General features: G+C 43.2%; 1 protein-coding gene across 2 annotated transcripts in view; it reads left to right on the forward strand.

Moving 5' to 3' along the window:
* Positions 1-3209: 3209 nt before the first annotated feature.
* LOC124038118 (rab11 family-interacting protein 2-like) overlaps positions 3210-14624 on the forward strand; it is a 32000-nt gene continuing 20585 nt past the window's right edge. The window contains exons 1-2 of one of the 2 annotated variants that reach the window (XM_046353599.1): positions 3210-3379; positions 4170-4399. In XM_046353599.1, the coding sequence (XP_046209555.1) occupies positions 3341-3379; positions 4170-4399 (269 nt within the window). In that variant the 5' untranslated portion in view covers positions 3210-3340. Of the gene's footprint in view, positions 3380-3744; positions 4400-14624 lie in introns of both variants that reach the window. The other variant, XM_046353598.1, reaches the window with a different exon arrangement.

Below are 14624 nucleotides of genomic sequence, written 5' to 3' on the forward strand. Positions count from 1 at the left end.
GTAAAAAATTGTGCAATTAACATATTCAAATATGAATATTATACATTGAACCCCTATGCCTACAGGCATTTGCATGCAATTCCCTGATATATTAAGTGCTCAAATCTCTGACAGCTGAACCGCGAGGTGGACAAATGTTTGTTTAGGAAAGTAGCCTAAAAATAGGCTATAAAGTTTTGCATATGCTACACATCGAAATACAAGGAGTAGTGTGTTTGTATATTCTTATAGACTGTTTAAGGACAAGTAAATGTGGCTCATTTTGCTAACATCCCTTGTTTATTGATGATGCCGGCTACACCAGGTTGAATCTAAATTCATATGAATGTCCATTAAAGTTCTCAAATGTACGGTAGATTAAAATCGTCCCAGTCATGTTGTCCTGCAGAAAATTTTCCTAAAGGAAATATATTGTTTTTATGAAGAATTTTGAATATTCACAAATCTGTCACCAATTGGATGGACACCTAGTTATAGACACCCTAAAGACTGGCAAGTGTGCTAGTCCAGTGTCACTTTGATTATGCCTGCACATCATGGTTCACCAGCAGCCCCAAATATCTAAAGAATAAGCCACCAGCCAAACAAGCTTGTAAGAAATGTACTTGAACTCCCCCCCTCATACTCATCTGGAGGTTGATCATTTTTTCCATCTCTGTCTCTGTAATGTGTCTGTATCTACACTATATATAGAAAAGTATGTGGACACGCTTTCAAATGAGTGGATTCGGCTATTACAGCCACACCCGTTGCTGACAGGTGTTTAAAATCGAGCACACAGCCATGCAATCTCCATAGCCAAACATTGGCAGTAAAATGGCATTACTGAAGAGCTCAGAGACTTTCAATGTGGCAGCATCATAGGATGCAACCTTTCCAACAAGTCAGTTAGTAAAATTTCTGCCCTGATAGAGCTGCCGCTGTCAACTGTAAGCGCTGTTATTGTGTAGTGGAAACATCTAGGAGCAACAATGACTCAGCCGCGAAATGATAAGCCACACAAGCACACAGAATGGAACTTCCGAGTGCTGAAGTGTGTTGCACATAAAAATCATCTGTCCTCGGTTGAAGTTCCAAACTGTCTCTGGAAGCAACGTCAGCAGAAAAACTGTTCATTGGGCGCTTCATGAAATGGGTTTCCATGGTCAAGCAATGCACACAAGCCTAAGATCACCATGCACAATTCCAAGCATCTGCTGGAGTGGTGTAAAGTTCCCTGCCCCAGTGCATAGCGCCAACTGTAAAGTTTGGTGGATGAGGAATAATGGTCTGTGGCTGATTTCCCAGTGAAGGGAAATCTTAATGCTACAGCATACAATGTCATTCTAGATGATTCTGTGCTTCCGACTTTGTAGTAACAGTTTGGGTAAGGCCCTTTCCTGTTTCAGCATGACAATATCCCCGTGGCCAAAGCGAGGTCCATACAGAAATGGTTTGTTGAGATCGGTGTGGAAGACCTTGACTGGCCTGCATAGAGACCTGACCTCAACCTCATTGAAAACTTTTGGGATGAATTGGAACGCCGACTGCTCGACCTCACCATTGCTCTTGTGGCTGAATGGAAGCAAATGGAAGCAAATCCCACCACAGTGTTCCAACATCTAGTAGAAAGCCTTCCCAGAGGTGTGGAGGCTGTTATAGCAGCAGAGGGGGGACCAATTCCATAGTAATGCCCATGATTTTGGAATGAGATGTCCACATACCTTTGGTAATGTAGTGTATGTATATGTATGTGAAAAAATAGGGACCACAATGGAAATAAATCCCCAACTTTATTGTGCAATCCTGGTCATTTAAAAAAAATCTTTGTGTGTATATGTATTATTTTTATTGACAGATAAAATCAATCAATCAATCCAAACTGTGCCGTTGTCAATAGATGAATGGAAAGAGACATCTGTTACAAAACACCAAAAAGTTGAATGACATTTGGAGATTGTCAAACCACGCCTTCAAGGTAGAGAGGGATGTATTTTCTGTTTGTCGAGATTGACATAGTCTATTTATTGTGGTGTTGAAAACGCAAACCATGATATTGATTTATTTTGTTTATTCGTTTTGTGTTGCATTGGCACAGAAACCTGTTGGTGGAACATTTGTTGCATATATTTTACATAATTATAAATTTGACGTCAAAATATTGAAAATCTGATTATTCCCCTAGTTGATCATTGTCTGCAGATGGCTCTGATCATAGTGCTATGAAACAGACTGAGGGACTTTGTCTGTGTTGGTCAGCGAACTCTAAACATTATGGCCTGTAGTCCTGTGTGGCATCAACTGTGCCACAACATCATGCAGAAGTTACAAAGTCTATATCCACGTTTATAAATACAGGGTCGTTACTCTTATTGTTATTTGTGGTCGTCAACAACCACACATTGTAGAGATTTGGGTCGTCACAACCACACCCACAATGTCATAAACCCTGCTTTCTAAAATGTATCTGATTTTAAACCTTTATCCTAACCTTAACCCTAACCTTAATTTAATTTTAGGATTAGAAATACATTTAGCGGTATGGTTAAGGTTAGGGTTGAGGTTAGTTAGGGTAAAGTTCATCATCTGAGAAATTGTAGAAGGCAGGGTTTATGACTTTGTGGCTATGATAACTAGTGGAAACCAGATATTTGGGGCTGTAAATCATAGACACATACTTTCCATTGTTTCATTATTACTTCCTTGTTTGAATTAATTACTGTTAGTCACGATATGATTGGATTTACCACTCTAATGAAACACTTTCATGCATTTTCCATTTTCGGCATGCACCAACTCTCCAAATCGAGAAAACTGTATCACCTACATTAGAACCACATGGACATATGTTTCCTGCTTTTTCGAAAAGGCACATTCCTCTTCCACAGTCTTGGCTCCTTTCTGTACCAAGTGGCTATGTACCTAGTGGCGCAGTAGTCTAAGGCACTGCATTTCAGTGTCACTACAGTTCCTGGTTCGAATCCAGGCTGCATCACATCCGGCCGTGATTGGGAGTCCCATAGGGCTGCGCACAATTTGCATCGCGTTGTCTGGTTTTTCCCGGCAGTCATAGTAAATAATAATGTATTTTTAACCGACTCGCCTAATTAAATAAATAGAAATAAAAATAATCCTATGGCATGTACAAATATGAACATGCTCCTGTAACCCCGTTTGTTTCTACGGCAACAGAGGAGGAGCTTGAACTTTCACCTGTGACTGTTGCGGATGTAGTTGGCTAACAAGGAAATTCGAGTTTTTGGTTGGTACAACTTGCAGGCTGTAAAATCACGAAATCTACCTCCAATAAATAATTTTGAAGTTTATTTGTGAAATATGTTAAACAATCGAATGGATTTACATGATGGCAAAATGTCGCAAGTTTGGAGAAAATGACGAGGTACAGTATTGAGCAAGCTTGTTTAGTTAGCTAACATAATCAGCTGTCCAATCTACTGTACGGCTAGTAATCAATGCTACTACTTTGCAACACGTTATTATTGTATAAGAATAACGATTGGTCTGTCACAATATGACAAAGGCAACAGAACTGAAGAATACGCTATTTTTGCTGTATAGCTAAATAGCTAGCTAATCCTTCAGGCAAACTAGCAATGGTTATTTGTGTCAGCTGTTTAGCTTGTTCGTTAGTTGGCCTGCTGAACTTGAATCATAGCACATCTGTATTACATACGTTGGGTAACTAACGTTAGTCAACCTGCACAACTGCTTACAATGTACTCTTCTCTCCCATGTTGCTTTCAGGTGACTTGCTTAACAACAGTGGCTTGGACATTTGTGATATGATAATCACAAAAGACAAGTGTGTAAAATGGACTGAAGTAATTAGTTAGTTGCTAACTATTGAGATGTGCTACTAGCTGTACATATAAAACATACATGACCAATAAGCACTTTAAGTTGTCTTTGCCTACAAATCACCAATCTACATGAACATCATGTACTAAGAAATAAGTTGTTACTGTTTGCATGCTCTGTCGTCACTTTAAGGTCAATTCACCTCCACATACATTTGTTTTGCTAACCACACTTAAACAGAGCTGATCATGTCACTAGTAGAGCAGTCCCAAAAGTGGTTCCCGACTCATGTCCAAGCCACTGTTCTTCAAGCAACTGACCTACAAGCTAAGAGTAAGAATGGCACCAACGATGCCTACACTATCATTCAGCTGGGAAAGGAGAAGTACTCGACATCTGTGGCAGAGAAAACACTTAGCCCAGTGTGGAGAGAAGAAGCCTCCTTTGAGCTGCCAGGTCTGCTTCTGGAGGACAACCCAGAAATCTACGAACTATGCCTCATCGTGATGCACAGGTCCCTGGTGGGAATGGATAAATTCCTGGGCCAGAGTACCATCAATCTCAATGAGATTTTTGATAACAAGGAGAGAAGGAAAACTGAGTAAGTATCACCAAACTAATCTAACTCAATTATGTTTTTGCTGCCTTTCAAGGAAGTTTCGGAACATTAAGCCAAATACAATATAACTTTTTGTCCAACTGTTAAATAGGAAATTTGCCTTCTCTGCTCTCAAACCCACATGTATAAACACATAGGCTGTAAAGCATCCCTAGTCACAACGGACAATGCTAAGCCTTTGGTTTTCTAGTTCTGTGTTTGATGTTTAAGGAACTGCCAACAGGAAGAAGTAGGTTGGATTTGCAGAACTGTCTTGTTCAATGTCACAGGACTAACCTGCAGAAATCATTTGGAACATGATTCAGAGGGTTGGGTAGACTAGCCTAAATCATTTGATGGTTTGGAAAAACTGTCCCTAATCACCAATGATGTCTCTGTGGTCAGCATTGCAAACGTTTTCATGTGGCAGTCAATTGGAAAACATTCTAACAGTATTATTGATTTGTATTCTCAATTCACAATCATATACTTTTAATGTGGGGCTATGACAGTCAATTTCAAATTAGTCTGACATTACATTTAAGTCATTTAGCAGACACTCTTATCCAGAGCGACTTACAAATTGGTGCATTCACCTTATGACATCCAGTGGAACAGCCACTTTACAATGGTGCATCTACATCTTTTAAGGGGGGTGAGAAGGATTACTTTATCCTATCCTAGGTATTCCTTAAAGAGGTGGGGTTTCAGGTGTCACCGGAAGGTGGTGATTGACTCCGCTGTCCTGGCGTCGTGAGGGAGTTTGTTCCACCATTGGGGAGCCAGAGCAGCGAACAGTTTTGACTGGGCTGAGCGGGAACTGTACTTCCTCAGTGGTAGGGAGGCGAGCAGGCCAGAGGTGGATGAACGCAGTGCCCTTATTTGGGTGTAGGGCCTGATCAGAGCCTGGAGGTACTGAGGTGCCGTTCCCCTCACAGCTCCGTAGGCAAGCACCATGGTCTTGTAGCGGATGCGAGATTCAACTGGAAGCCAGTCGAGAGAGCGGAGGAGCGGGGTGACGTGACAGAACTTGGGAAGGTTGAACACTAGACGGGCTGCGGCGTTCTGGATGAGTTGTAGGGGTTTAATGGCACAGGCAGGGAGCCCAGCCAACAGCGAGTTGCAGTAATCCAGACGGGAGATGACAAGTGCCTGGATTAGGACCTGCGCCGCTTCCTGTGTGAGGCAGGGTCGTACTCTGCGGATGTTGTAGAGCATGAACCTACAGGAACGGGCCACCGCCTTGATGTTAGTTGAGAACGACAGGGTGTTGTCCAGGATCACGCCAAGGTTCTTAGCGTTCTGGGAGGAGGACACAATGGAGTTGTCAACCGTGATGGCGAGATCATGGAACGGGCAGTCCTTCCCCGGGAGGAAGAGCAGCTCCGTCTTGCCGAAGTTCAGCTTGAGGTGGTGATACGTCATCCACACTGATATGTCTGCCAGACATGCAGAGATGCGATTCGCCACCTGGTCATCAGAAGGGGGAAAGGAGAAGATTAATTGTGTGTCGTCTGCATAGCAATGATAGGAGAGACCATGTGAGGTTATGACAGAGCCAAGTGACTTGGTGTATAGCGAGAATAGGAGAGGGCCTAGAACAGAGCCCTGGGGGACACCAGTGGTGAGAGCGCGTGGTGAGGAGACAGATTCTCGCCACGCCACCTGGTAGGAGCGACCTGTCAGGTAGGACGCAATCCAAGCGTGGGCCGCGCCGGAGATGCCCAACTCGGAGAGGGTGGAGAGGAGGATCTGATGGTTCACAGTATCGAAGGCAGCCAATAGGTCTAGAAGGATGAGAGCAGAGGAGAGAGTTAGCTTTAGCGGTGCGGAGCGCCTCTGTGATACAGAGAAGAGCAGTCTCAGTTGAATGACTAGTCTTGAAACCTGACTGATTTGGATCAAGAAGGTCATTCTGAGAGAGATTAGCGGGAGAGCTGACCAAGGACGGCACGTTCAAGAGTTTTGGAGAGAAAAGAAAGAAGGGATACTGGTCTGTAGTTGTTGACATCGGAGGGATCGAGTGTAGGTTTTTTCAGAAGGGGTGCAACTCTCGCTCTCTTGAAGACGGAAGGGACGTAGCCAGCGGTCAGGGATAAGTTGATGAGCGAGGTGAGGTAAGGGAGAAGGTCTCCGGAAATGGTCTGGAGAAGAGAGGAGGGGATAGGGTCGAGCGGGCAGGTTGTTGGGCGGCCGGCCGTCACGACGCGAGATTTCATCTGGAGAGAGAGGGGAGAAAGAGGTCAGAGCACAGGGTAGGGCAGTGTGAGCAGAACCAGCGGTGTCGTTTGACTTAGCAAACGAGGATCGGATGTCGTCGACCTTCTTTTCAAAATTGCTTGTCTTATCTCACCGCCACTAATGCGATGGGTGTGCTTGATGCATGTTGCGTCGTATCTTCTCAAAGTCAGGGGGCGAGGTTGACAGTGCGCACCTCATCTCTCCTGTCACATCCAACCTGCTTTGATATTTGTTTTTAATGTGGTCAAGAGCACTGAATAAGCGTACCATGAGTTTTAATGGTCTTTTCCTTTTTTTTAATGACCATTTCTTCAGTGGTAGTTAGTCTTGTCCTATCGCTGCACAACTCCTGTACGGACTCGGGAGAGGTGACGGTCGAGAGCCATGCACTCTCCAAAACACAACCCTGCCAAGTCACACTGCTTTTTGACACACTGCTCGCTTAACCCGGAAGCCAGCCGCAGCAATGTGTTGGAGGCAGCACCATACAACTGGTGACCGTTTCAGCGTTGCATGCGCCCGGCCCGCCACAGGTGTCGCTAGAGCACCAAAGGACAAGGACATCCCGGCCAAACCCTCCCCTAACCCGGACGACACTGGCTCAATTGTGCGCCGCCTCATGGGTCTCCCGGTCGCGGCCGGATTGAACCTTGGTCTGTTGTGACGCCTCGAGCATTGAAATGCAGTGTCTTAGGCCGCTGCACCACTCGGGAGGCCCTCTCTAAAATATTTTGCACAAATGGATTTACATTCCTGTTAGTGAGCATTTTGTATTTTGCCAACATGATCCCATCCACCTAACAGGTGTGGTATATGAATAAGCATATTAAATATCATTCAACCTACCAGGGTGTTTACAAACACTACAGGAACAAGATAATCCACATGTATCAATCACATTTTTACTAATACTGTAGAACTTTGTTCTAAAGCTGTATCCATATCCATTGGATGCAGTGATCACAATTTCTTATTTTTAAAATTTTATTTCACCTTTATTTAACCAGGTAGGCCAGTTGAGAACACGTTCTCATTTAAACTGCGACCGTGCCAAGATAAAGCAAAGCAGTGCAACAAAAACAACAACAGTTACACATAAACAAACGTACAGTTAATGCCACAATATAAAAATCTATGTACAGTGTGTGCAAATGTAGAAGAGTAGGGAGGTAAGGCAATAGATAGGCCATGGAGACGAAATAATTACAATTTAGCATTAACACTGGAGTGATACATGTGCAGATGATGATGTGCAAGTTTGTTCACCCTGGGGTGCAAAAGAGCAAGAGGTTAAGTAACAATATGGGGATGAGGTAGTTGCGTGTGCTATTTACAGATTGGCTGTGTACAGGTACAGTGATCGGTAAGCTGCTCTGACAGCTGATGCTTGAAGTTAGAGAGGGAGATGTAAGACTCCAGCTTCAGTGATTTTTGCAATTTGTTCCAGTCAATGGCAGCAGAGAACTGGAAGGAAAGGCAGCAAAAGGAAGTGTTGGCTTTGGGGGTGACCAGTGAAATATACCTGCTGGAGCGTGTGCTACGGGTGGGTGTTGCTATGGTGACCAGTGAGCTAAGGTGGGGCTTTACGTAGCATAGATTTATAGATTACCTGGAGCCAGTGGGTTTGGCCACAAATATGTAGCGAGGGCCAGCCGACAAGGGCATACAGGTCGCAGCATTATATGGGGCTTTGGTGACAAAACGGATTACACTGTGATAGACTTCATCCAATTTGCTGAGTAAAGTGTCGGAGGCTACATCATTGATATATATACAGAGAAAAGAGTGGGCCTGAGAATTGAACCCTTTGGCACCCCCATAGAGACTGACAGAGATCCTAGAACAGGCCCTCCGATTTGACACTGAACTCTGTCTGAGAAGTAGTTGGTGAACCAGGCAAGGCAGTCATTTGAGAAGCCAAGGCTATCGAGTCTGCCAATAAGAATGCGGTGATTGTCAGTCAAAAGCCTTGGCCAGGTCGATGAAGATGGCTGCACAGTACTGTCTTTTATTGATGGCGGTTATGATATCGTTTAGGACCTTGAGCGTGGTTGAGGTGCACCCATGACCAGCTCGGAAACCAGTTTGCATAGTGGAGAAGGTACGGTGGGATTCGAAATGGTCGGTGATCTGTTTGTTAACTTGGCTTTCAAAGATTTTAGAAAGGCTGGGCAGGATGGAATATAAGGTGTAACAGTTTGGGTCTCTAGTGTCTCCCCCTTTGAAGACTGGGATGACCGCGACAGCAGAGGTGTATTTAGAGGGCAAGTTGGTCAGGGTGATATATATGAGGGTGCCCATGGTTACGGATTTAGGGTTTTACCTGGTAGGTTCCTTGATAACTTGTGTGAGATTGAAGGCATCTTGCTTAGATTGTAGGACAGTCGGGGTGTTAAGCAGTTTAGGTCACCTAACTGTACGAACTCTGAAGATTGACAGGGGGGCAATCAATTCACAAATGGTGTCCAGGGCACAGCTGGGGGCTTGCCTTTGTGCAAGGAGGAGTAGGAGTAGCACTGCCAGAGCCTTGCAAAATGACCTCCAGCAGGCCACAAATGTGCATGTGTCTGTTCAAACGGTCAGAAACAGACTCCATGAGGGTGGTATGAGGGCCCGACGTCCACAGGTGGGGGTTGTGCTTACAGCCCAACACCGTGCAGGACGTTGGCATTTGCCAGAGAACACTAAGATTGGCAAATTCGCCGCTGGCGCCCTGTGCTCTTCGCAGACACACACTACTAAGCCTCATTTTGACTTGTTTTAAGGACATTGCATCAAAGTTGGATCAGCCTGTAGTGTGGTTTTCCACTTTAATTTTGAGTGTGACTCCAAATCCAGACCTCCATGGGTTGATACATTTGATTTCCATTGATCATTTTTGTGTGATTTTGTTGTCAGCACATTCAACTATGTAAAGAAAAAAGTATTTAATATGAATATTCCATTCATTCAGAACTCGGATGTGTTATTTTAGTGTTCCCTTTATTTTTTGAGAAGTGTATATCTTTTTTAAGAAAAGGATATATACATGGGACAAGACAAACAAGTCCGACTGCTACGCCATCTTGGGAAAAAGTATAGTGGCTATATCCAGGAAAGCCAAAGTTCCAAAAGCTGGGCCTAAAAAGTGTATTAGAGATCATGCAAAGGATTTTGCTGTGACTCTTATGTGGATGATGTAAAACATATTTGTTGGTCTGATGTGATTAATATGGAGTCTCCAGATGCTGCACTTAATGAATTTATGAAATTGCTTCTTCCAATTATTAATAAACATGCACCTATTAAGAAACTGACTGTTGGAACTGTTAAGGTAACATGGATTGATGAAAAATTGTAAAACCGTATGGTTGAAAGAGATGGGGAAAAAGGTGTTTACTAATAAGTCTGGCTGCACATCTGACTGGCTGACTTATTGCAAATTTAGATATTATGTGACTAAACACAACAAAAAGAAGACACTGTATTATGAAGCCAAGATCACTTTACATGTAATTTACATTCAATTATGGGCAGAAAGACAAATTCAACTCCATCTTTCATTGAATCAGATGGCTTATTCATCACAAAACCATTTGATGTTGCCAATTTATTTTAATGATGACTTATTTGGCAAAGTAGGCAAACTTAGGCAGGAAATGCCAACAATGAACAGTGAGCTATCGTATTCATGCACACAAAAAAACTAATAATAAAAGTAAAGCATTTTAAGTTAGAATTTTATGAAGTTAGTGTGGGATAAGTGGAAGATTATTGTTATCAACTTAGATGCAAAGCTACTGAGGATGGTAACTGACTCTTTAGCCACTCCTATCTGTCATATATTTAATCTGAGTCTACAGGAAAGTCTTTGTCCACCGGCCTGGAGGGAAGCAAAAGTCATTCCGCTACACAAGAGTGGTAAAGCAGCCTTTACTGGTTGGACTATCAGCTTGCTGCCAGCTCTTAGCTGGCATTTCTCTGTACACAAATTAACAACAGAGTTTCAGTGTGTTAATTTAAAACTCGGGCCCCTTCCTGCAGGCTCATCCTGACATGACCCTCCAGCATGACAATGCCACCACGCACAGAAAGAGCAGTATGGCTGAGTTCCTGCAAGACAGGAATGAGCCTGGATCTCAATCCCAGTGAGCACGTCTGGGACCTGTTGGATCGGAGGGTGAGGGCTAGGGCCCCAGAAATGTCCGGGAACTGGTACAAGAGTGGGGTAACCTCTCACAGCAAGAACTGGCAAATCTGGTGCAGTCTATGAGGAGGAGATGCACTGCAGTACTTAATGCAGCTAGTGGCCACACCAGATACTGACTTTTGATTTTGACCCCCCCTTTGTTCAGGGACACATTATTCCATTTCTGTTAGTCACATGTCTGTGGAACTTGTTCAGTTTATATCTCAGTTGTTGAATCTTATGTTCATACAAATATATACAGGTTAAGTTTGCTGAAAATAAACACAGTTGACAATGAGAGGGTGTTTCTTTTTTTTGCTGAGTTTACATTCAAAGTTTGTAAAGATGGGGAGAGGTCTGTCTGTAGTAAAGAGATCAATCATATGTATTTATAAAGCTCTTTTTACATCAGCCAATGTCAAAGTACTATACTGAAACCAAGCCTTCAACCCCAAACAGCAAGCAATGCAGATGTAGTAGCACAGTGGCTAGAAAAAAACTCCCTAGAAAGGCTAGGAAGAAACCAAAGAATACAAGTTAGTGTGGTAGCCTTCTGTTGCCTAGCCCACCAGGATCTGAGTGGTGGCCAGTCCTCTTCTGGCTGTGCCGGGTTGACATTATAACAGTACATGGCCAAGATGTTCAAACGTTCATAGATGACCAGCAGGGTCAAATAATAATCACATTGGTTGTAGAGGGTGCAAAAGGTCAGCACCTCGTGAGTAGATGTCAGTTGGCTTTTTTTTAGTTGAGCATTCAGAGTTCGAGACAGCAGTTGCAGTAGAGAGTCGAAATCCGAATGTCCGGGACAAGTTACTACGTCCTGTGAACTGCCGCAGGCAGAACAGTTGAAACTGCTTTTTGACACCACACTCCAAAAAGCAAGTTCTGCAGGCTCTAGTTTTCTTATTTTGATTGTGGTTGAGTGCTGCAAGGAAAGACCTAGTTTAAGCTGCTGCTGGCCCAGAATAGAGCGGCACATCTTGCTCTTCATTATAATCAGAGGGCTGATATAAATACTGTGCATGACAGTTTCTCTTTGCTAAGAGTTGAGACTGACTGCATCACTTGTGTTGAAAATCTCAATGTTTGCATAGTCAACTTACACACAACTCTGACACACACAGTCCCCAAATCCAGAACAAATTCAAGAAAGCGTACAGTATTTTCATAGAGCCATTGTGTGTAACTCCGTACCATCTCATATGGCTGAAATAAACGGCAAACCTGGTTTAAAAGAACAGAGCAAGCAACACCTCTCCCATGTTTGACCTAGATCGTATGTATGTATTGATATGTAGGCTACGTGTGCCTTTTAAATAAAAAAAACGGACTGAGGAATATTTCCGTATGTAATGAAGCCCTTTTGTGGGGGAAATACTAATTCTGATTAGCTGGGCCTGGCTCTCCAGTGGGTGGGGAAGGGCACCTGCCCAGTCATGTGAAATCCATAGATTAGGGCCTAATGATTTCATTTGAATTGACTGATTTCCTTATATGAACTGTAACTCAGTCAAATCTTTATAGTTTTTGCATGTTGAGTTTCTATTTTATTTAGTATATAATATTTCATTTATAAAACAGCATTTAAAATATATATATATCCCGCAAACCCATTTTCATATCCGGTTGTGACCCCTAGTTTTGCGAACCTCTGGGGTAAGAATTAGAATACCCTACCTCAATATTTGTAGCCATAGTTGATAATAGCTCTCTAAGAGCTGATTCGTCGTCACTATTGTGGAATAATTATAATGTTATGGTAAGATTGGAAAGGGAGAACGCTGATCAGAGAGCATGCTGAATTTATTTTGATCCTATCCGTATTGACACAGGCCACAACGACTGTGAAACGCATGTCGGCCGTTGTAGGAACAATGTGAAAACACTCGTAAGCCTACATTCCATCGCTATCGGGAAACCGAGCCCTGTAGGATGGGATCGATAAACCAGGAAAATTCTCCATCGTTTAAATCTCCAGTTTGGGAACATTTTGGCTTCCCAGTAGATTACAACAGCGATGGACAAAAAGTTACCAGTACTATGTCGCCACTGATCAACGAAAATAGCCTATGCAGCTGCCAACACCTCAAACATGTTGGCAAATGTATGTCAACATCACCATTGTGTTCCCACCACCTGAGCAAGACGGAAACGCAAAAAAAACATCAACTCTTTCTTCCCTCCGCTTTCAAGCAGTCCTTCGCTGCAGATTCTGACCGTGCCAAATAAATTACAAGAGCGATAGGCATGTTTATAGCCGCGGATATGCGCCCATTACTAACTTCGCCCTATCGCACCAATTTTCAGCAAACGGGTAGGACCCGCTCTATATAAGCAATGGTGCATTGTGTTGCGCTTACTACAGATGGATGGGCCTCAAGTGCCACGCAAGGGTACTCAATGACGGCCCATCACATTACCCCAGAGTGGGAGATGAGAGATACTGTGCTGCAGACACGCCCCCTTTATGAGTCACACACAAGTGCACATATTTTCATCTTTGTAAGAAAACATCATACCATGGGCCTATACGATGTCTGAGCCATGTTTACACATTGATTTCACACGCATATTGCACTTTATTTTAGTGTTGCTGAGTAATCGTGTGTTTTTCATTTAAGTAAATACAAAGTGTTGGTATTCTGATTGTGCTCTCACCAGTCATTATATGACTCATGATCATTTATGGAATCGGGAATACCAACGTTTTGTATTTTCTCAAATTAACCAAAATTAACTACAGTAACTGTTGGTGTTTATTTTTCCCGCCGTACTGAAACCCCAAAAAAGCAATATGTACTCAACTGGGTGCTTTGTTGACACCGAACAATGAATCAAGAGGTTAGTCTTTTGAGAATAGACTGCCATTCATGTTGTAATTGAGTTGACTGGGTGCAGCCTTTGTAGGTGGTGAACTAGTCCAGCAAGAACAGCAGTCAGCAGGCCATCAGATTATCTTTCCTGTCTAATAGCAGCAAACTGTTCCACCTCAATTCCAGCAATCACACAATCAACAAATGGCAAAACTGTCCTTGCTTATTCTTGCCTTATACTGGAATTGAGATGGTAAACTGTAATTTATGGACATGGCATAGGCTAAACATTATGTTGTGCTCTTTTGGGTATTAGCCTATGCTAACTGAATGTGGTGGAACTGGCCAAACATGTCTTGTTACTAATTCTGACTCAAATGATATATATTTTTCCAGTGGTGTGGATGTATGGAAAAAACACTACACCAGCTCCACCCAATCCAGTTGCGCTATTTAAAAGTTATTTTTGGCTGTGTAGAATAACTATGGCACAATGTTGTAGTTAGCTCGGCCTAGGCTACATGATGAGTAAGCCTCCATTCTGCTCAGAGGAACAGGAACATAAGAGGATCTGGTGTCAATTAGCCATTGGTACATTTCATCATGCAAACATTAGCACACTTCCTCTTCACCCATTAGTTGGGGAGAATTGCGATGTGTCATAAGCAACCGTTGATGGTAGTATTTATTTAAGGTGCCGGAGCTGATGCACCTCCAGGGTTTGCAGTCATTCAAGTACAGAGCTGTTGTGGAGATGTCAATGTACCAGTATTTAGTCATCCCACACAACTGACTCAACTAGAATGAGCCCAAGGCCCACTCTTGTGCTGCCATATCCAAATACTGGAGCAGTCCCAATTTGCTAACTAGCTGTGTCCGTCAACTGTATTTTCAAGCTGACACAGACTCTCCTCCCCATCTAGACATTGAGGTAGGCAGCCCCTAATTATCGCACACCTGTGTTGATTGTGAGGAGTTTCTCTGGGGTCTTGGTAGAGTGGGA

The sequence above is a fragment of the Oncorhynchus gorbuscha genome, linkage group LG06, assembly GCF_021184085.1.
Source record: "Oncorhynchus gorbuscha isolate QuinsamMale2020 ecotype Even-year linkage group LG06, OgorEven_v1.0, whole genome shotgun sequence".
NCBI classification, from domain to species: Eukaryota; Metazoa; Chordata; class Actinopteri; order Salmoniformes; family Salmonidae; genus Oncorhynchus; species Oncorhynchus gorbuscha.